General features: G+C 41.7%; 1 protein-coding gene across 1 annotated transcript in view; it reads left to right on the top strand.

Moving 5' to 3' along the window:
• Positions 1–7,703: 7,703 nt before the first annotated feature.
• Positions 7,704–23,482, top strand: part of erap1b (endoplasmic reticulum aminopeptidase 1b) — a 59,974-nt gene continuing 44,195 nt past the window's right edge. The window contains exons 1-5 of the mRNA XM_072281313.1: positions 7,704–7,823; positions 10,555–11,224; positions 14,042–14,180; positions 19,480–19,614; positions 22,341–22,461. Of these exons, the coding sequence (XP_072137414.1) occupies positions 10,701–11,224; positions 14,042–14,180; positions 19,480–19,614; positions 22,341–22,461 (919 nt within the window). The 5' untranslated portion in view covers positions 7,704–7,823; positions 10,555–10,700. The remainder of the gene's footprint in view (positions 7,824–10,554; positions 11,225–14,041; positions 14,181–19,479; positions 19,615–22,340; positions 22,462–23,482) is intronic.

Genomic DNA, 23,482 nt, shown 5'->3' with positions numbered 1-23,482 from the left:
TAGCTTCACTTTTTCAAATTTCAGGGTAAATTTTATCATATTATGATCACTTTCCCCTAAGGGTTCTTTTACCTTAAGCTCTCTAATCAATTCTGGTTTATTGGACAACACCTAATCCAGAATAGCTGATCCCTTAGTGGTGTCAACCACGAGCTGCTCTAAAAAGCCATTTTGTTGACACTCTAGAAATCCCACCTGCAGGAACCCAGCACCAAACTGATTTTTCCGAATCTACCTGCACATTGAAGTCCCCCATGACTATTGTAACATTGCCCTTTTGGCATGCATTTTCTATCTTCCATTGTAATTTGTAGGCTATATCCCTACTTTTTTTTTGGGGCGGGGAGGGGTCTGTAAACATCCCCCATTGTCTTTTTTACCTTTGCAGTTCCTTGGGTCTGTCCACAATGGAATAGTCAGATTGTTCTTTTGCATATGAGATCATGTCTGATGAGTTTGTTTGAATTTTTTTGAAGAGGTAACTAAGAACGGTGGTGGGGTGGAGATACTTGTGTCTCTACCAAAGGAGGTGCAATGTGCTCTTCCCCTCCACTAGCTTGAAGGTTAACCTTGGCAAAAGTGTAGCACCTACTTAGCCCACCCCCAATCAGGATCATTTGGAGCCATGGGAGCGGGGAGCACTCGGTGCATATCCCAAGTCCTGGTTATGCGACCACTGACACCAGGCAGACAATCTCTGAAGAGTATTGATAATGGCTGGGGTCACCCATCTTGTAAAGACACTTCCCAGAAGGCGGCAATGGCAAACCTCTTTGGTAGAAATATATGCCAATAAAGATCATGCTTATTGAAAGACCATGATCACCTATGTCATCTGACACGGCACATAATGAATGAACTAAGAAGATGCATACATGCTGCCATATAGAACTCCTCCCGAGATTTGTTTTCTTGCAGGCATACTTGATTGACCCATTGAATAAAAACCATAGCAGAATCAATGAAAGACCATACCAACTTGGGTGTTCAACAGGCAACAAACTGCAAATACAAAAAGAAAGAAAGAATAATAAATAAATAAGCAATAAATACTGAAAACATGAGATAGCCCTTGAAAATGAGTCTATATGAGTTTTGGGAACATTTCAATGATGGAGCAAGTGAAACTGAGTGAAGTTACAAACGAGAAAATCTGCAGATGCTGGAAATCCAAGCAACACACAAGAAATGCTGGAGGAACTCAGCAGGCCAGGCAGCATCTCGGAAAAGAGTACAGTTGACTTTTTGGGAAACATCGACTGTTTACTCTTTTCCAAGATGCTGCCTGACCCGCTGAGTTCCTCCAGCATTTCGTGTGTGTTGCTTGAGAGTGAAGTTATCCTCTTTGGTTCAAGAGTCAGATGACTGAGATGTAGTAACTGTTCCTGAACTTGGTGGTGTGAGCCCCGAGGCTCCTGTACCACCTTCCGGATGGCAGCAGTGAGGAGAGAGCATATCCTGGGTGGTGGGACACATACTTTCCACACATTTTCCCAGGGTGTGAAAAAAAAGAACAAATTGTGCAAACAATAAGAAGTGAACAAATAGCATTAACTGCAGAGTGCCTGAAAGTGAGTCCTTGGCACAGCGTTGATGGCCGCAGGCCAAAGCTGCAGCAGAGTTAGTGATCACTGAAGTGCCCTAGTCAAGTCATGCAAGTGCTAAAGTTCATAGGTTCACTTTACTATCAAAATATGTATGTACAATACAACTCTGATATTGTCTTCTCCAGCTAGCCACGAAATATAGAAGAACCATGGTAGTTGTTGAAGAAAAGCCATCACTTCCCCTCCCTTATAAGAAAAAGAAAGAGAAACAAAACTTGCAACCTCCCACCCCTCCCTCGCAAAAAACAATAACATCAGAATACCAGCCCCCCCCAAAAACAGTGACAATAACATCAAATCCCCAGTCCCCTCCATTACAGAAAAAAACAGTGACAATAACATCAAATTCCCAGTCCTCTCCCTCACAGAAAACAGTGACAATAACACCAAATCCCCAGTCCTCTCCCTCACAGAAAACAGTGACAATAACATCAAATCCCCAGTCCTCTCCCTCACAGAAAACAGTGACAATAACATCAAATTCCCAGTCCTCTCTCTCACAGAAAACAGTGACAATAACATCAAATTCCCAGTCCTCTCCCTCACAGAAAACAGTGACAATAACACCAAATCCCCAGTCCTCTCCCTCACAGAAAACAGTGACAATAACATCAAATTCCCAGTCCTCTCTCTCACAGAAAATAACACAATGATGATGTGATCAAATCCTCAGTCCTCTCCCTCACAGAAAAGAACAGGATAACGATAATATCAAATCCCCAGACCACTCCTCACAGAAAAGAACAGCGACAATAGCATCAAAAGACCCCAACCCCCTTTCTCACACACAAACTTGCAGATTCACCCACACAGAATAACACCAACAAGAAAATCAAACATCAGACCCCAAATCCCCAACTTCACCCTTGCATAAAATGTAAAATATTGCCCACTCACCAATCGGCAACAAGAAAGGAAAACACCGAAAACTGAGAGACCAATAGAACGTACATTCCAATAAACTGAACATAAAAGACTGACAAACAACCAATATCCAAAAGTCAAATTGTGCAAATAATAAAAAAGTAAATAAATAATACTGAGAACATGAGTTGCATGTGATTACTCACAGTCTGATGTGGTACAAGGGGGAGGTTCCAGACACAATATAATCTGCAGATGTTGGGGTCAAAACAGCACTCACAACACGCTGGAGGAACTCAGCAGGTCAGGCAGCATCCGTGGAAAAGATTGGTCGACGTTTCGGGCCAGAACCTTTCCGGCCCGAAACGTCGACCGATCTTTTCCACGGATGCTGCCCGCCCTGCTGAGTTCCTCCAGCGTGTTGTGGAGGTTCCAGACAAAGCACAATTCAATCAAGACCCATTAATGATGACCTTGTTTAATGTGGGGAGGCTGACGCACCATCCTTGATGGGTCGGGGTCCAGTGGTACATCATGCAAGGATGACTGGGGACCCTGCACTGTTGCAGATTTCCTCTGCATTCACTGCTGTTATGATACATCATCATCTTCCACCAGCTCCACCGTTGGGGTCTTGGTTGGATTGCGCTTTGTCGGGAAAATTCCCCTTTGATCTTACCGCCATGGGTGACCTACTAGGAGCAAAGCGCCAGATGTCTAATCTCCAGATGGTGTTGCCCTCAGGATCTCACAAGCCTCTCCTCCACAACAAGATGACAATCCTCAGAGAAGGATCTACCTATCTCAAGGTAGTATATGGTGGCATATATGTACTTTGATAATAAAATTACATTGAACTTTGACTCTTGCTGTTGTACCTTACATTGTTGTTGTACGCCTTGGCCCGAAATGTCAGCTGTTTATTCGTTTCCATAGATGCTGCCTGACCTGCTGAGTTCCTCCAGCTTTTTGTGTGTGTTGCTCTGGATTTCCAGCATTGCTTGGTTCAATAAGCAGGCAGCAGCAGCAACAGTGGGGATCATTGAAAGCTCAAGTGCCGGCTACAAAATAGTAGCTTCATCTTGGCCACTGGAAAAAAGGCATACCATTTCTGATACACACCAAGGGTACCAAACTTTATGGGATGTCATTGAATTTCTTTTAATGGTTTATGTTCTTCTGGATGCACGTTCAGTACAACTGCACATTGTGGAGGCTGCACCAGAAATCAGGTTCCTCAGAGTAATGAGACATCTTTAACATTAACTGGAGAACTTGATTATAGAATTATTTAATTTCTTTTTAAATGAATGATTTAAATCATTTTAACATTTTATTATTACAACAAGGTATTCGGAATACACACCTACACACCACTGAATCACTTTGACCTTTATTTCCATCGGTGAATCACAAACTATTATCTTCACTGGCCTTGAGGAGGAATCTGTTTTCATCCAGAGCACTGAAATGACATCTGGCAATTCCAATATCCAGGGATCATTCATGGTGACATTTCCATTTTTGATTTTGTTATGGAAAGAAATTGAGATAATAATATTTAGTTTCTGCCTTGATTCACTTAGTTTAATTTCATTTGGCTTAGAATCTTGGTGTACTTATCCTTTTATAATGAAACATATGGCACAATTTACATGTATTTTCCCATAAATAGTGCAGTGACTCTAAAGTGTATGGGTTATTTTGATCTATTGATTAAATTACTTGGATCTTATTTCCTTCCTTTATCAAGAAAAACTTTGGTTCTGTCCCTCCTTTTATAATTATACTCATGAGACCTGAAATTTGCAGAAAGGGGAACCATGGATTCGGACATGCATTTATCTGATGGTCCGAGACTTCTCATTTCTTGGGATTTTCAGATATATTTAAGTTTATAAGAACATGTTGAGCATTCACGAACATTGAGACCCCTGCTAGTTGTTTACATTGTACTTCTCAGAGTCATGGATGTTAATTCCAACTTGAAAAAGGGGTGGTGGTGTTCTAACGATGACCTTTCACCTGAAGAGACACTGGCAGTGACGTAATAAAGGATGGTGGGGTGGAGATGTGTCACTATCGAAGGAGATGTAAAGCGCTCCTTCCCACCGCTAGCCTGCAGGTCACTCTTGGGCAAGGTGTAGTACCTGCTTAGCCCCCTGATCAGGATCACATGAAGCCATAGGAGTAGATGGTGGATGGTCATATGAGCAGCTGGTGCAGATCACAAGTCCTGGATATGCGACCACTGACGCCAGGCAGACAATCTCTGAAGAGTATTGATAATGGCCGGGGTCACCCATCTCGTAAAAACACGGCCCAGAAGAAGGCAATGGCAAACCACTTCTGTAGAAAAATTTGCCAAGAACAATCATGGTCAAGACTATGATTTCCCATGTCATATAACACAGTACGTAATGAGGATGATGAATTGAAAATGAACAACAAAATATTATCTACTCTCATTCTGCCATTTCAGACATCTTCTAGATCTCAATCCAAATATCCTGAGGGTTTCCTCCTCATAGATTAATATGATGGACCATGGACCCCTTGCCTAATGGTATCGGTCCCTGGCATAAAAAAGGTTGGGAACACCTGCTCATCGGTTAAGTTAGACAACCTCTCCTCCTCCACTCTCACCCTGAACATCGGCGTGCCTCGAGACTGTGTGCTGAGCCCTCTTCTATACTCTCTTTTCACCTATGACTGCATTCCTGTACATGGTTCTAACTCCATCATCAAGTTCGCAGACGACACCACGGTGGTTGGTCTGATCAGAGCGGATGACGAGACGGCCTACAGGGACGAGGTTCAGCACCTGGCCGTGTGGTGTGCCGACAACAATCTGGCCCTTAACACCTAGAAGACCAAGGAGATCATTGTGGACTTCGGGCATGCGAGGAGCCACACTCACTTCCCCATCTATATCAACAGAACTGTAGTGGACTGTGTATCAAGCCTCAAATTCCTTGGTGTCCATATTTCCGAGGATCTCACCTGGTCCCTGAACTTCTCCATCCTGATCAAAAAGGCGCAACAGTGCCTTTATTTCCTGCGGAGCATCAAGAAAGCTCACCTCTGTCCCAGGATACTGATGGACTTTTACTGCTGTACCATTGAGAGCATACTCACCAATTGCATCTCAGTGTAGTATGGCTATTGTCCCGTATCAGACCGCAAAGCACTCCAGCATGTGGTGAAAACTGCCCAGCAGATTATCGGCACCCAATTGCCCACTATTGAGAATATCTAGTATAAACGCTGCCTGGGCAGGGCAAAAAGCATTATCAGGGATGCATCTCACCCTAACCATGGACTTTTTACTCTCCTCCCATCCGGTAGGTGCTACAGGAGCCTCTGCTCCCGCACCAGCAGGCACAGGAAGAGCTTCTTCCCTGAGGCTGTGACACTGCTGAACCTCTTATCACAGCGCTAAGCAGTCTTGCATCCGTATTGTACTGTCTCAGTACTTTTACATTTGTGTGCTGTAGCAATTTTTTTATTCGCAGTTATTTTGTAAATAACACTATTCTTTGCATTTCTGGGCAGCTGCTAAACGCATTTCATTGGCTTTGTATCTGTACTCAGCACAATGACAACAAAGTTGAATCTAATCTAATCTAAAATATGAATGTGAATGTTGTCATTATTTTCTGCAGTTGGATGGGAAAGGGACTTGTTTTGCTGTTACTGAATTGTTCCCTTTTGTTACCGTTCCAGCTTGTGTTGTTCTGTGTTCTGTGGTTTTGAAAATTGTGGGCATGCTATGTCAGTGCCAGAATGTGTGGCGACACTTGCGGGCTGCCCCCACCACATTCTTGAGTGTGTTGGTTGTTAATGCAGACAGCGTTTCAATACACATATGATAAATAAATCTTAATCTGAATCAGAGTTAGATCTGGAGTTTATCCCCTCATGGGCTGTGGGCATTGCTGATGAGGTCGGCTTTTAATGATCACATCCTACTTGCCTTTGAGAAGTGAAGGCATTCTGCATATAGGTAAAGAGGTTCAGAGAGCTTGATCCAGTAATCGGGAGAGAATGCTATGAGCATCATTTGGAGGGCATGAAAACAAATGTTTTGTTAAATGTTGCCACTGAGCTCAAAAATATCTGCTAATCCCTGCTGTAAGGTCTTTGCCAGACCAAATTTTAGGTAGATTTCTGGTTCAGTAACAAATATCATTAAAAGTCACCCTGGGCAGAACAGCTGCTCAATTTTTAACCATATACAAAATGTGAAAAAAGAATTGGAAGATTCACATGTAAAACTGATTTATAAACATATAATGACTAAAGATCTAGTGCTTTCTTGGCACATATGACAAATAAACTCTTTTCGGGCTTCCAACCCGGTAACGGTATCGATCATAACTGATGTTTCAATGACAAACTCCACCATCTTCTTCAAGAGTTTGTTCGATATAATGAATATATTGAATATTCATTGGGATTTTTCTTAAGAACACAATCCTTTGCCAGTCCACATGACAAATGAGATGAACCAACAATATTCAGGTGGGTGGAGGTCCAAAATATCCCCTGTTTACGTTGATAGATGTCACTTTATCAAGTATACCTGTCATTAATTCAAATCACGTGGCAGTAACTCAATGCATAAAAGCATGTGAGCATAGTTAAAATGTTTAGTTGTTGTTCAGACCAAACATCAGAACGGGGAAGAAATGTGATCTCAGTGACTTTGACTGTGGAATGATTGTTGGTGCCAGACAGGGTGACTTGAGTATCTCACAAACTGCTGATCTCCTGGGACTTTCACACACAACAGTCTCCAGAGTTTGCTGAGAATGTGAGCATCCAGTGAGTGCAGTTCTGTGGGTAAAAATGCCTTGTTTGTAAGAGGTCAGAGAACAGGCTCAAGCTGATGGGAAGGTGACAGTAATTCAAATAACCACACAGTGGTGTGCAGGCTACCTTATAAGGTATAGGAGGTGGCCACTGGGTGTATTTACTAGGTATTTAACTGTAACTCTACATTACCAGAAACAGTGAAAGGAAAGAAAGAAACAAGTTTATTTTGGGCTAATTTCATCAGCTTTTAAACATTTACCAGTTTTGTTAATTTATCTTCCTTTAGAGTTGGGAAGGCTGTCAACTTTCCATTGATGAATAAACTAAGCGTTTATATTTTGCTGTACTGCTGTAAATCGATTTAAAACATTTAATATTATTTTCTCAACTGACTTTAAAAAAGGGAAATCATTGGATGTAGGCCTAAAGGTTGTTTTTCTTTTTATTTTCACTTTCACTTCTGCCGGGGAATCGATTGAGGCCTCTCATTCGGGAGTCGCGAAGTCGGCAGAACAATATTGCTCGGTTATAAAGGTACAGTTTATGCAGAGAATTCCCGAAAGGGCAGACGCATTGTCGGTGAAAGCAACAATCAGGTTCAATCCGTGCAGCGAGGGTTCCGTTGCTCAGCGCCCCAGCGAACACGGCCTCGCCCGGGAGACACTCGCTCGCTAGTCGGTGCATTGGAGTCTCCGCCGGTCATGGCCCGACTCACCCAGGCCAGCTCACGTTCCCGTTCCCTTGTATATCGCGAACATTGCAAGACACGGGAAGGGAGGGGGTGATGGAAAACTGAGTGAGGAGATAATAAAATTGAGTTTGGTTTGACATAAACTGTGAAAGATTGGCTAACGCCATTCTGTCTCCAGTAATCACAGGACGCCCCGACGATGCTGCGTCTTCTCAGCTCAAACCCACCCGAGAGCACTGTACCAGCGACCGCGGTGATTTCTCCACTCCTTTCGCTTGCAACCACTTAACACTGGTCTCATAGAATGCTGGACAACAGGCGCGGGCTCTTTGGCCAATAAAGTTGTGCAGAACTAAATGTTAAACTAAATTCATCTCTTCTGCCTCCAGAAGATCTCCATATCCTTCCATTTCCTGCCGATTCGTATTTGCCCCCGCCATGCACCAAGCAGTGCTTTGCAGACACCCACCACTCTCTTTGCAAAGAGCTTACCCCGCACATCTCCTTTTAAGTTACCCCCCCCCCACCTTGAATATATGCCTCTGATATTAGACATTTCAATAACTGGGTGTGGTGGTGGTGGAAGAATACTAGCTGTCTGTCTATGCCTTCAGTAATCTTATATACCTCGATCAAGTCTGGTCTGGCCAAGTTGCACACTTTCAAACTACTCGTATTTTAATACCCAATAATAGGAATCTTAGTATGTTGTTTTTCAACATCTGATTCTACTTTTGATGGTATAGCATTTCTGCTTTATTCTCCACCAACTTTATAATTTCCTGTCAGAGTTACCTTTGTACAGACACCCCTGTACCTAGTGTCCCTTTATGTATGTACAATCAGTATGTGTGTATAAACTTCCTTATGTATTTATATAATTATTGTGGGTTTCTTCATTATTTTGTTCTTTATCTTATTGTGTTTTTTTTTGTCCTGCATCGGATCTGGAGTAACAATTAATTTGTTCTCCTTTACACGTGGTTACTGGAAATTACATTGAATTATCTTGCATCTTGAATAAGAGTGCAGTACCTTAAATTACTGTAACTCTTTTTCTCAAACACCATATACTTATCACCAATATTGGTCTTTGTTCCTGGACCATGCCCACCTATCATGTCTTTTCTAAGTTATAAACCTTGTGACTTAAGAAAATTTAAGATATTATTCACTTTAGCTTGAACTTGTGTAGACATCAAAAACTTTCACTATCCAGGCCATGCTGACTTCTCACTACTATTGGGCAGGAGGTGCAGAAGGCTTAGGGCCCACATCATCAGGTTCAGAAACAGTTATTACCCTTTAATCATCAAACTCTGAACCAGTGTGGATAACTACATTCACCACCACTCTGAACTGATTCTATGAACTACAGACTCACTTTCAAGAACTCTTCACAACTCACATTATCAATATTATTTTTATTTGCTAAGTTTTCTTCTTTTGCACATTGGCTGTTTGTCAGTGTTTGTCTGATTATGTATCATTTTCCAGAAATTCTAGAGTCACAGAGTCATAAAGAAGTGCAGCACAGAAACATGCCCTTTGGCCCATCTAGTCCATGCCGAAAATATTTAAACTGCTTACACCTAACGACCTGCACCGGGACCATGGCCCTCCATATCCCTACTATCCATGTACCAATCCAAGCTTCTCTTAAAGTTGAAAACAAGCTCGCACGGACCACTTGTGCTGGCAACTCATTCCACACTCTCACAACGCTCTGAGTGAAGAAGTTTCCTCTCAAATCTCTCACCTTTCACCTTTAACCCATGATCTTTGGTTGTAGTCCCACTCAGCCTCAGTGGAAAAAGTGGAAAATTCTATTGTACTTTTTTCCAGTAAATGCCTGCAAGAAAGTGAATGTCAAAGTAGTGTAGTGTACATTGATAATAAATTTAATATGAACTTTGAACTTTGATTTTGGAAAGGTTATCTTGAAGACTGAATATAAATTTGGTAATGTATGTGCACCATGTTGGAGGGTTGGTGGGATAGTGAATGGGAATGGGCAGTTTTGGCACAAGACCTATGGAAACTGCAACATTGCCATCCTGAACATGAGATGTTGAAGTGAACCATAATGCCTCTGCTGATGATGTGAGATGAGATCAGTTAACTCAGGAATTAGAACCTAGGAATTTTTTGCTCATATAACCTCAGCATTGCATGTGATTTATGTAACAATTCTGTTCAAATCAGAGTTACATATATACAAAGAGATACAGATTAACCGTGATCTATTTAAAAGACTGGCGGATTCAAAGAGCTGCCATTATTACTGCTATCATTGTAAATGGTACAAAAATTAATGCACAAAAGGCTGGAGGAACTCGGTAGGTCAGGCAGTATCTATGCAGAAGAATACAGAGTCGACCTCTTCATCAGGGTCTCGGCCTGAAATGTCGACTCTTTATTCCTTTCCATAGATCGAGTTCATCCAGCATTTTGTGTGTGTTACCCTAGATCTGAGGTATCTTCAGAATTTCTTGTGTTTATTAGTAACAAAGATATCCACAGATAAATGTAAGTACATAACATTTTTAATTTTCGTGTTTTTTTTTCACATAGGACATTGCTATTTTCAGGATGTGTGAAGCTTTATTTACAAAAAGCCACTAAATGACCATTACAACGTAGCACTGCGTGAAAAGAAAAACAGTGAACTTCTTTTGAAAGACTTTGGAGGTGACGGTGCCACTGTAACCGTCATCTAAATGGCAACTGCCAAGTCCCTGCAATTAATAGGACTTATCACAATTATAGTCCTTTCAGTTGTGGATGGCTTAAAACATGATCAGAATAGTGGGGAGGAGCCAGATTATCCCTTCACATCGAATGGGCAGAGATTCCCCTGGAACAGAATGAGATTACCTGACACCATTTTGCCCGTACATTATGAGCTGCTTATCCACCCAAATCTGACCACGCTGACCTTCTCTGCATCTGTCAGGATTGAAGTTTCCATTGGAATGGATACCAATTCTATCATCTTGCATAGCAAAAAGCTCGACATCATCAAGGCAACTATTGCTCTGTTGAGAGAGGGTGGATCAACTGAACCAGAAAGCAACCTACGGCTTTTGGAATATCTACCATATGACCAAATTGCCCTTCTGTCCAATGGAACCTTATACTCCGGAAATACATACCTGATTAATATTGACTACATTGGCAATCTTTCGGATAGCTACCATGGTTTTTACAAGGGCAGCTATAAAACACAAGATGGTGAATTAAGGTAAATTTCATGATTTAGTAAATAAACTGTATGTGAAACATCACGTAGTTGGTATAGATTGGTACTTGGTGGTGGGTATCAATATGATGGGCCTGTTTCTGTGCAGTAAAACAGAGACTATAATCACTCTAAAGCAGGGGTTCCCAACCTTTTTAATGCCATGGAACCTTACCATTAACCAAGGGATCCATAGACCTCAGGTTGGGAACCCCAGCTCTAAAGTAATTAACAGTGCAACAACTTGGGAGTACAACTGTACAAGAGGACAGCTCTCCACATGCTGGAGTTACTGTCATAAGCCTTAATATCTTCTACCCTTTAATACACTAATTATGTCCTTCATAGATAGTTTTTTATTTATTGTTTTATACTTATCTGCTGACTGGCTGCATCACTGCCTGGTATGGGACTGTACCTCCCTTAATCGCAGGACTCTGCAGAGTGGTGCGGACAGCCCAGCGCATCTGTAGTTGTGAAGGTTCCATGATTCAGGACACTTACAAGGACAGGTGTGTAAAAGGGGCCCGTGGGATCATTAGGGACCCAAGCCATCTCCACCACAATCTATTCCAGCCGCTACCATCCGGGAAGCAGTACCGCAGCATAAAAGCCAGGACCAACAGGCTCCAGGACAGCTTCTTCCACCAGGCCGTCAGACTGATGAACTCACACTGATTTGAGTGAACTCACATTGACTGTTCTATTTATGATAAATTATTATAAATTACTATGATTGCACATTGCACATTTAGATGGAGACGTAACGTAAAGATTTTTACTCCTCATGTATGTGAAGGATGTAAGAAATAAAGCCAATACAATTAATCACTGAAGTTTGTAGCTCACTTTCTTGAGCTCCTCAAGTCTTAGCTTCTGATGACACTTCTGCATTTTAACTCTATCTTTACTGACGTTGTTAACCCTACTTTATTCTCTCGTAGTTTCCTTCCTCCATACTAAACTGCTCTTGCCCTCCCTGTTTTCCCCCTTCTCCCCACCACAGCCTAACCATAAGGAAGCAACTATAGTCAAATTTTCCAGCTATCACCAACTCTCGATTATCTTTGCAAAGTGTTTGAATGTGTTTTTCCCTATTGTCTTTAACAGACTTGTGCTCTCCAATCTCAAGAAATCTGATATCCCTCCGGTCTTTAATTTATTGCTCCCTTAATTTATTCTCCTTCTTTGTTCACTTCAGATGAACCTCAGAGTCTTACCCTTGATGCCAAACTCTTTGTCATTGTATTTCCTCTTCCCACTAACTCAGATTAGATTGCATATGTGCAGTATTGTTCTATGTATCGAGAGAATACATAACCGTCACCCAGCTCCTTTCACTGATTCCAGTTCTGTTGCTGCACTGTACTTTATAGTGGCTGTACATTAGATTCTACCTTAGAAACTTGGTTCCAATGAGTGTAATCGAACTAAATCTCTCTTCACTACTGATAAACGTCCAGTCTATACCTTTATAATCCAGAAGTTCAACTTCTGTTATGTGCATTTAGATTCCCTAAACCTATTTCCCAGTGAGGAAAACTTAACTGCAATGTCTTTCTCTGTACACCCATCCATCTTTACAGATTCACTGGGAACAAGAGAATGTTTTTCTGATAGACTGTATAATGTGTGAACCTGGCCTTCCATCTTACGTTTACTCGTATATTTGAATCATATACTGTCCAAGTGTAAAACAGCTCTAACTCAAGGACGGTATAGGTGGCGCCATGATAAGGTGCTTCTCACTCTTGCTGACACACTAGAGCGAGAGAGATGCAAGAAGAGGATGGCTGGCACAGATTTGAGGAAGGCCATCACCTTCATCAAAGAGGGAGCCAGGCCTTTCGTAACCAAACAACCAAAGCCCAATCTGCTGCTAACGGCCAGGTCCTGGGAGATGAGGGTCAATGTGGGAAGGAGGTTGCAGTTCCTGGATGTGGTGCACACAACCCTATGCCCAGACGTACTGTGGTCAAATGAAGACAGGAAAATAATTCTGGCTGAGCTGACTGTGCCGTGGGAGGATGGATGGGAAGAGGCCCACGAGAGAAAGGCCTTTGAAGTACCAGCCCTTAGTGCAGGAGTGTAAAGACAAGGGATGGCAGGCATGGTTGTTCCTTGTGGAGATCGGCTGCAGAGGTTTCCCAGCCAAATCAGCATAGCAGTTGTTGTCAGCTCTGGGCCTGGACAAAAGGAGCAAAAAACAAACAGCTCGTAGGATGGGGGAAGAGGCAGAACAAGCCTCTTGTTGGAGTTGGAGTAGGCGAAAGGAGGGGAGCTGGAAGCCAGGAGCAGATGGGCAGTGATTTGGCCACCACTGCCAGCCCACCAACTGGAGAGTGTCGTGTCTAAGGGTTGAAACACTCTGTGAAGGTTGGGAACTACCTGATGACATCTATTCCTGGCTGAAGGCTATTGGTACTTTATAAAGTATCTGGAGAATGCACCTTAACCGGTGTATGTAACAAGTAAAGCACTTAAAATGTGAGTTCAGTGGCAGTTTGCATACTTTCATTTGTTTTGAAAAATATTTGTAGACAAGTGCTTGACCAATTAAATTTTCATATAACTTCATTGTGATATTAATTTACCTCATCTAATGACTATTCAAGTGTAATGCGATCTGATCCTACTCAAAAGGAATGCTAAACATCTCAAAAATAAAACTGGTTGACCATGTTTCATCTCTTTAGTGGTAGAAAAAATAATTGTCTGTCGTGAGTAACTTGGTGTGTTTTGCCTTCAGGTTAACTAGCATCGTGTGCACGTAATATTCATAAGAGTGCCAACTGCCTCTCTTTCTTCTGTTTTATGCAGAGTGTTAGCTTCTACTCAGTTTGAACCTACTGCAGCACGCATGGCCTTTCCGTGCTTTGATGAGCCTGCCTTCAAAGCCAAATTTACAATCAAAATACAAAGGGAATCCAGACACATTGCTCTCTCCAACATGCCCATTGTATGTACATTTACTTTCACTTGTTCATTCTTTATTTCTTGACATTCTGGTTATATATGTCATCAGAAAGTTGTGTCTGAAATGTTAATCTGATTAGATTTTGATTTGTAGGAGATGAGGTTTTTGAGTTAGTGTGTCCAACTGTATATTTGAACAACACACATCAAAGTTGCTGATGAACAGAGCAGGCCAGGCAGCATCTCTAGGAAGAGGTACAGGATGTTTCAGGCCGAGACCCTTCGTCAGGACTAACTGAAGGAAGAGTGAGTAAGGGATTTGAAAGTTGGAGGGGGAGGGGGAGATACAAAATGATAGGAGAAGACAGGAGGGGGAGGGATGGAGCCAAGAGCTGGACAGGTGATTGGCAAAAGGGGATACGAGAGGATCATGGGACAGGAGGTCCGGGAAGAAAGACAAGAGGTGGGGGGGGGGGAAGGACCCAGAGGATGGGCAAGGTGTACAGTCAGAGGGACAGAGGGAGAAAAAGGAGAGTGAGAGAAAGAATGTGTGTATATAAATAAATAACGGATGGGGTACGAGGGGGAAGTGGGGCATTAGCGGAAGTTAGAGAAGTCAATGTTCATGCCATCAGGTTGGAGGCTACCCAGACGGAATATAAGGTGTTGTTCCTCCAACCTGACTGAGGCTTCATCCTTACAGTAGAGGAGGCCGTGGATAGACATGTCAGAATGGGATGTAGAATTAAAATGTGTAGCCACATTTTTTGAACATCGATTTCTCGAACTTCCAGAACCTACCCCCCACCCCACCACCACTTCACCATTCCCCCATTCCTGCTTCTCCCTCTTACCTTATCTCCTTACCTGCCCATCACCTCCCTCTGGTGCTCCTTCCCCTTCCCTTTCTTCCCTGGTCTTCTGTCTTCTCCTATCAGATTCCCCCTTCTCCACTCTTTTATCTCCTTAACCAGTCAACTTCCCAGCTTCTTACTTCCCCTCCCCCCCTTCCTAGTTTTGCCGATCATCTACTGCATTGTACTTCTTCCTCCCCGCCCCCCCCCAGATTCTTATTCTGACCTCTGCCCTGCCTTTCCAGTCCTGATGAAGGGTCTCAGCCCAAAATGTCGACTGTTTACTATTTTCCAGAGATGCTGCCTGGCCTGCTGAGTCCCTCCAGCATTTTGTGTGTGTTGCTTATTTCAGAATCAAGATTTATTCTCACTGACATGTTGTGAAATTTGTTGTTTTGTAATAGCAGTGCAGTGGAATAAATAAAATAGACTATAAATTATAATAAATACCTCCTCGTCCTCCTCCTCCTCCTCATCATCATCATCATCATCATCATCTCCCCCGCATCATCATCTCCCCACTCTCTTCCTTCTCCCCCCCCCCCCATATTTATATTAATACCACTGGCATATGTTGTGAAAGGCTGTTAAATGGGAAGAACAAGATCAGAGCCATCAATTCATTTGCCCTACCAGACATCAGATACCCAGACGCAATAGTGTGCTGGCCAAGGAATGAACTGGAAGCCGCTGACCTAAAGTTCTGGAAACTACTAGCGATACATGGAGGATTCCACCCAAAGTCCAATGTCGAGTGACTGTACACCTACTGGAATAAAGGAGGGCGGAGACTTTGAAGTGTCAAGACGACAGTCCTGGAAGAAATGCGAAACATCCACGAGTATGTCAGGAAGATGGCCCCCTAAGGACAACTTGCGAGGAGAATACCTCAGACAACAGGCAGGGGACATGGAAATGGAAGTGGGTGAAGCAGAGCCAGAAGACGAGATGCCTCGGCAGGATGGGCCCCTACACGAGATGTACCATCACCAGGTATCTGAGGTGGCTGCCATAAGAAAGTCCTATCAACGGCTGGAAGTGACAGCACAGGGGCGCTGCTCATGGCTGCACAAGATCAGGAGCTGAGCACGAGCGTTAGAAGTAGGGGTCAATCACACCAGACAAGACCCAAGATGCAGACTGCACAAGGAATCTGCTGAAGCCATCCAGCACGTAGTAGCAAGATGGAAGATGCAGACAGGGACAGCATATGCTGAATGGTACAACCAGGTTGCACGAATTGTGTACAAGAATGTCTGTGATTGAATTGGATACCCCCAAGTCCAAATGGGAAACTCCCAAAAGGGTGATGGAGAATGACAGAGCTGAGATCCTGTGGGACTTCCAAATACAGACTGATGAGCAGGTACTGGCCAACCAGCCAGACATAGTAATACTGGATAAGGAACAGAAGAAAACAATAGGAATAGATGTGGCAATCCAGAATGACAGTAACATCAGGAAGAAAGGATATGAGAAGCTCGAAACACCAGGGCTTGAAAGAGCAGATAAAAAGGACTTTGGAAGGTTAAAGCCAGAGTAATCCTGGTGGTGATAGGAGCACTTGGAGCTGTGACACCTGGACTGGGAGGGTGGCTCCAACAAATCCCCAGAACAATATCTGAGATCTCGGTCCAGAAAAGCACATTGTTAGGAACAGCAAAGATACTGCATGCTGAACCCGCAAGCTCCCAAGCCTCTGGTAGAGGACCTGACATTGAAGAAAAAAATAACTATAGAATATAAAATCACTTGGACTTTATAAAGCACTGGTGAGGCTTCACTTGGAGTTTTGTGAGCAGTTTTGGGCCCCTTAGAAAGGATGTGCTGAAGCTAAAGTGGATTCAAAGGAGCTTCATGAAAATTATTCCAGGATTTAATAGATTGTTACATGAAGAGTGTTTGATGCATCTGGGCCTGAATTCTCTGGAATTCAGAAGAATGAGGGGTAACCTCATTGAAAATTATTGAATGGTAAAAGGCTTTGATAGAGTGGATGTGGAGAGGATCCACATCCACTCTATTATGGTGGGAGAGTCTAAGACCAGAGGACACAGCCTCAGAATGGGGGGGGGGGCATGCTTTTAGAATGGAGATGAGGAGGGATTTCTTTAGCCAGAGAGTGGTGAATCTGTGGAATTCTTTGCTGCAGGCATCTGTGAAGGTCAAGTCTTCATGTATATTTAAGGCAGAGATTGACAGATTCTTGATTGGTCAAGGCATGAAGGGATATCGGGAGAAGGCAGGAGATTGGGGCTGACAGAAAAATTGGATTAGCCATGATGAAATGGTGAAATAGACTCGATGGGCTAGATAGCCTAGTATTTGTAATGAGCTAGTGTTCATAGGTTCATAGTCCATTCAGAAATCTGATGATGGTGAGGAAGAAGCTGTACCTAAAATGTTGTGTATGTGTCTTCAGGTTCCTGTTCCTGTTCCTAATCTCTGATGGTAGTAATGAACCTGGGTGGTGCGGGTCCTTAGCAATGAATGCCAGCTTTTTGAGGCATTCTGTTTTGAAGATGTCCTTGATGCTAAGGGAGGGTGGGCTAGTTTCCATGGTGGAGCTGGCTGAATTTACAACTTTCTGCAACGTTTTTTCTTATCCTGTGCATTGACCCCATCATACCAGGCAGTGATGCAACCAGTGAGAATGTTCTCCATAGTAAATCTGTAGGAACTTGCTAGTCATTGGTGACATCCTAAATCTCCTCAGACTTCTAATGTAATATATCTGCTGGTGTAACTGCATCAATATCTTGGAACTAGGACAGATCTTCAGAGATGTTGACACTCGGGAACTTGAAAAGGCTCACCCTTTCCATTGCTGGTCCCAATGAAAGCAAAGCTCCTAGAATGAAGACACAAGAGATCTTGCAGATGCTAGAAATCTTGAGCATACAAAATGCTGGAGAAACTCTGCAAGTTAGTTTGCATGTATGGTAGGGTCTCTCTAGATACTGCATGAGTTGCTGAGTTCCTCCAGCATTTTGTGTGCAACACACATCGGTGCTCAGAATATTATGATGGAATTTCATCCCTGGTCACGTTACTAGCTGTGCAATGTAGCTGCTCGTCTTGAGTGACATCTGTTGTGGATATTTTGGGTCGAAACCTTGGAATACAATGCTGTCCAAACGTCAGCAATTCCTTTCAGTCTTGCTGTGTCCTTGGATCATAGGCTACTTACTTATACAGCCTTAAAGTGATATCCAACAATGGAACACATCTTAGAGATAAGTAGTTCTTCATTAACTAACAGATCGATTTGAATCTCATGGATGAGAAGGATTTGGATTTTCAAAAGTGAATCATGGCGTTGATTTGGGAATGTGATATTTGAGGCTGGACAAAATGCCAAGTGTGGTGGTAGAGTCAGATACAATTCGGACATTTATGAGACATTTAGATAGGCACCAGGATGAAAGAAAAAAATGGATAGCTATGTAGGAGGGAAGGATTGGACTGATCTTATAAAATCAGCACAACATCGAGGGCTTACAGGTCTGTTCTGTAGTTTTTTATGTTCTGTGTAAGCAAGCCACTGATGTTAAATACCAATAGTTATGGTATTTATTTCCCTAAGCATTCAGAAAGATTCACAGTCTTGAATTCCAAAAGGTAAATATTAATTAGAACATTAGAGTAAACATTTCCAACTGCATTGATTTGTTATGCCAAAGGCCATAATATTTTCTGAATGATCTTTTAACTATTATCATGTAAATGATTGGCTTTCATGAAATAAGTTGTAACAATCGCAACAAAATATAATAATCATTGTCTTTAGCCTGAAGTTTATAACAACTACCTGTGAATCCCTCCGTGCAAAATGAAAAATTATATGTCATATGCTTTCTTCTATAACAATGCAGATAGTTTGAAGAGATTTGTCATGTCAACAAATACTCAAAAACTTGTATAGTTGTACCGTTGGGAGCATTCTGACAGGCTGCATCACTGTCTGGTCTGGAGGGGCTACTGCACAGGACCGAAAGAAGCTGCAGAAGGTTGTAAATCTAGTCAGCTCCATCTTGGTTAGTAGCCTACAAAGTACCCAGGACATCTTCAGGGAGTGATGTCTCAGAAAGGCAGCGTCCATTATTAAGGACCTCCAGCACCCGGGGCATGCCCTTTTCTCACTGATACCATCAGGTAGGAGGTACAGAAGCCTGAAGGTACACACTCGGCGATTCAGGAACAGCTTCTTCCCCTCTGCCATCCGATTCCTAAATGGACATTGAAGATTTGGACACTACCTCACTTCTTTAATATACAGTATTTCTGTTTTTGCACATTTTAAAAAATCTATTCAATATACATAATTGATTTACTTTATTTATTATTATGTTTTATATAATTATTATTATATTTTTTCTCTCTCTGCTAGATTATGTATTGCATTGAACTGCTGCCGCTAAGGTAACAAATTTTATGTCACATGCTAGTGATAATAAACCTGATTCTGATTTATTATGTATTGTTTAGGTAAACTCAGTTAAATTAGCTGATGGACTCATTGAGGATCAGTTTGATACAAGTGTAAAGATGAGTACATACCTAGTGGCCTTCATTGTGGCGGACTTTAAATGCATCATGGAAGAGAACAAGCGTGGAATTAAGGTGAGTTAACATTTTTTTCATCAATGTACAAAAGTATCAGTCATTAGGTCTTTATGAGATTCTGCTCATTTTTTGCATGTGCACAAATCATTAGAAAGTTACCTCTTTATAGCTAACAACTAATTCTAATTCCATAAAATTGAGAGCATGTTGTTCCTAAAGATTACTTAGTAATCTTTGTTCTATAAAATAAAAACCAAGCTCGTGACTTTAGAAGTTCATGTATTTGAGGATGTGGGGTAGAAATCCCTCTTTCATTGCCGGTTCTGTTGCATACCTATTGTATACCTTTCCTAGCCTTTGCCTTCATCAGGGGCGACTGAAGTTGACCTACCATGGCCGCTTGACCCATGAGACAAAGATTATTATCTGCGTCCTTATGCTGAATTTGAAATTTAATTTTTACTTCCTCTTTTCCAATGGTCAAACAATAGGAAAAATATATTTGTATTTCTTTTGTTTGCTTTTCTCTACAATGCAGGTTAGCTCAAATTCCAATTAGGCTGTATTTAACAGGGAGGGGGTGCAGAGGCTGATATCAAGTTCAACTTTATTGTCATCTGACTGTACATATCCAGAACCAAATGAAACAATGCTCCTCTGTACCACGGTGCGTCCAGACAATATATATCATATATCACACACAGCACATAAAGCAAAATATTATACTGTAAGTTAATATAATATAATTCAAAATGCATGTTGTAAAACACAGCATAGGTAAACAGTACAGCAAGCAGCTCGCTGACCTAGTGATGGGATCTCGGTGACGGCAGGGTATTCATTAGTTTCACAGCCTGAGAGAAGAGGCTGTTACCCAGTCTGGTAGTCCTAGTCCTGATGCTTCTGGGCCTCCTTCCTGACAGTAGTGGGTCAAAGAGATTGTGAGATGGGTGGTAGGGATCCTGAACAATGCTCTGGGCCCTTCATCTACAACATTCCTGGTAAATGTCACAAATAGAGGTGAGGGAGACCCTGATGATGTTCTTTGTGGTTTTATTGTCCTCTGTAGGGTTTTGAATTGAATTGACTTTATTTATAAAATACTTACAAAGCTTTAATGCCCATTTAAAGTTATATTTAAATTGATGTTAAGGCCAGACCTCAGAACCAAATCTTGCCTAGTTTTGCTACGTAATGGCAAGTCACTTGAGGGAATTTTGATACAATCACTGGTGCAGTTTGGTAATTATAGTACTTCCAGGCATTTGTGCTATTGCCCTGAGCAATAGGTTGCAACTATGTCTGTGCCAAAGGTGCTGAGGTTCTTGAGAGCTGAGACTTGAATGCTGAAAGAGTTTAACTTTTTCAGAAATGTTTTGAGTGCTCCATGATTCTCCTAAGATATGCTTTCCCTTGGCGGGAAGGTAAATCAGTTTCCATACAATTCCAAGAATTGAACTTACCCATTGTATTTATCCAGCTAATCCAGTTAATTTTCTGGTCAGTAGTAACCTCCAAATACTAACACCTGCTACCACTCAGACCATAGCCTCCAACCACCTCCTTCCCCATTATTCTACTCCAAGGACCATGTTGAAGGCTGAGCATTTGACAGTGATATTTCCAGTGAAATATCAGTTCTTCCATTTGGAAAACCATGATCAGGATTGCCTGCCACTTTTCTTTCCCCACAAATGTGAGTTGCTGCTTAGGCTTGAAAATTGCTCAGTTCCTGTACTTGGGCACCAGCTGTTTCATTAAGGAATTAAGGTTCATCAGCTACTAAACACCAGTAAGCATCCTTGCCCTTGACCTTATGATAGAAAGAAAATCAATAATGAAGTAGTTGAAGACCTGGAACACTGCCCTGACAAAATCTAGTGTTGTCCTCGGTCTGAAACATTGGCCCCAAGAATCACCACTGTCATCCTATCCTGCTTGCACCTGTACATTATGGAGTTTGTTCCCAATTCTTAGTAATGACAACTAGATTTCTTGATGCTATACAAGAAATTGCAGCTTTACGTCGGGAGTAGCCAACTCATTTTGAATCAGGAATTCATTCCTCTGACCATATTTGAGGTAAGGCTGCAATGAAGTCTGCAGTCAAGGTGTTCATTGGGAATTGAGTGCTGTACTGTTCAGATAATCCTGCTGGAAAATTTTAAACTCCTGACTTGAAAGAGAAGCATAAAAGGAAGTTGAGTGGCCTGAGCTGCTAGTTCTACATGGTTAAAACAGTTTGGACTAAAAGTGCACAGCTACATAGATGTTCAAAGTGCAAAGTAAGTTTATTATCGAAGTACATACTGTATGTATATGTCACCATATACAACCCTGAGATTAATTTCATTTTCCTGTAGCCATACTCAATAAATCCATAACAGAATAATAACTATAACAGAATCAATGAAAGACTGCACCAACTTGAGTGTTTAACCAGCGTGCAAAAGACACAACTGTGTAGATACCAAAAGAAAGAAATAATAGTAGTAAATATATATATGCAATAAATATCGAGAACATGAGATGAAGAGTGCTTAAAATTGAGATGTTTTATAGATTATTCCTAGTGATCTGGCAATAGACAAGCTCAGCTGACTTTTTGAGGTGACCAGTCACTGTTTCAAGTTTATCCCTCAGTACAAAAGCCCCTTCCTTGGGTTATTTTGTCAGATAGAACACGCCATAACATTGCAAGCTGATTAGGTGGTATAGGTAATGTTGATCTAATATTCACCCCAGGTTTGTGAAGAGCTATGTTTTATTTTTCTCATTGCTAGGTCTCAGTGTGCTCGGTTCCAGACAAGATCAACCAGACTTCATTTGCACTAGAAGCAGCTGTGAAACTCTTAGACTTCTATGAAGATTACTTTACTATTCCCTACCCGCTGCCGAAACAAGGTATTGAACTGATGAATATTTCATTTTGTTTAGTTTTTTCAGTATTTAGTTTATGGTCTGTTCATTACTCTTCAGAATTGAAGCGTATGGTTTGTTACCTTGAGACAAAGACTTTGAGGGATAAAAATAACTTTTGCCGTAATTTCTTTTGATATCACACTCTGGAGTTATCAGTAAACTTGGCTGTCTTTTACTCTGTGCCCTCTTCCAGCTCATTGATGTAAATTATAGATAATTGTAGGCCAATAAGGTAGTCAACTAGTGGGATCCTTACAGCTCAAAAAAGACCCATTTATTCCAATTCTGTATCTTATGTATAAATTCAGTTCCTATGAATACACTTCCTCTAGTTCTATGAGTATACCTAATAACTTAGGAGAGTGAACTCGATGGGCTGAATGGCCTAATTCTGCTCCTATGTCTTTTGAGTACTTATCTTGTATGCTAGCTTTTCATATGGCACCTTGTGGAAGCCTTCTGAAATCAATATACACTAGATCTACAGGTTCCCCTTTATCGATTCTGCTTGTCACATCCTCAAAGCATCCATTATGAAGGACCCTCACAATCCGGAACATGTCTTTGCATTATTATTACCATCAGTGAAGAGGTACAGGAGCCTGAAGATGCACACTCAGTGTTTTAGGAACAGCTTCTCCCCCTCTGCCATCACATTTCTGTACAGTCCATGAATACTACCTCGCTATTCTGCCCTATTTTTGCACTATTTATATTTTCTTATTGTAACTTATAGTAATTTTTAATGTACTTCTGTACTTTTCACTGTACTTCTGAAAAACAGCACATTTCATGACTATATCAGTGATAATAAACTTGATTCTGATTCTGAAAGAACAAACAAATTTGTCAAACGTTAATAAAATCATGGTGATTTGCTTTTTTTGCATTAAGCTTCACTCCGTGCTAGCTATTTGTTCCTTGATTACAGACTTTGGTCTCTTGCCAGTAACAAATGTTAAACTAACAGACCTATAGTCACCTCCTTTTTGTCTTCCTCCTT

This window comes from Mobula birostris, chromosome 17 (genome assembly GCF_030028105.1).
Source record: "Mobula birostris isolate sMobBir1 chromosome 17, sMobBir1.hap1, whole genome shotgun sequence".
Classification (NCBI taxonomy): domain Eukaryota; kingdom Metazoa; phylum Chordata; class Chondrichthyes; order Myliobatiformes; family Myliobatidae; genus Mobula; species Mobula birostris.
Note: the sequence above shows the minus strand (reverse complement) of the source record. Positions and strands in the feature narration are given on the sequence as shown.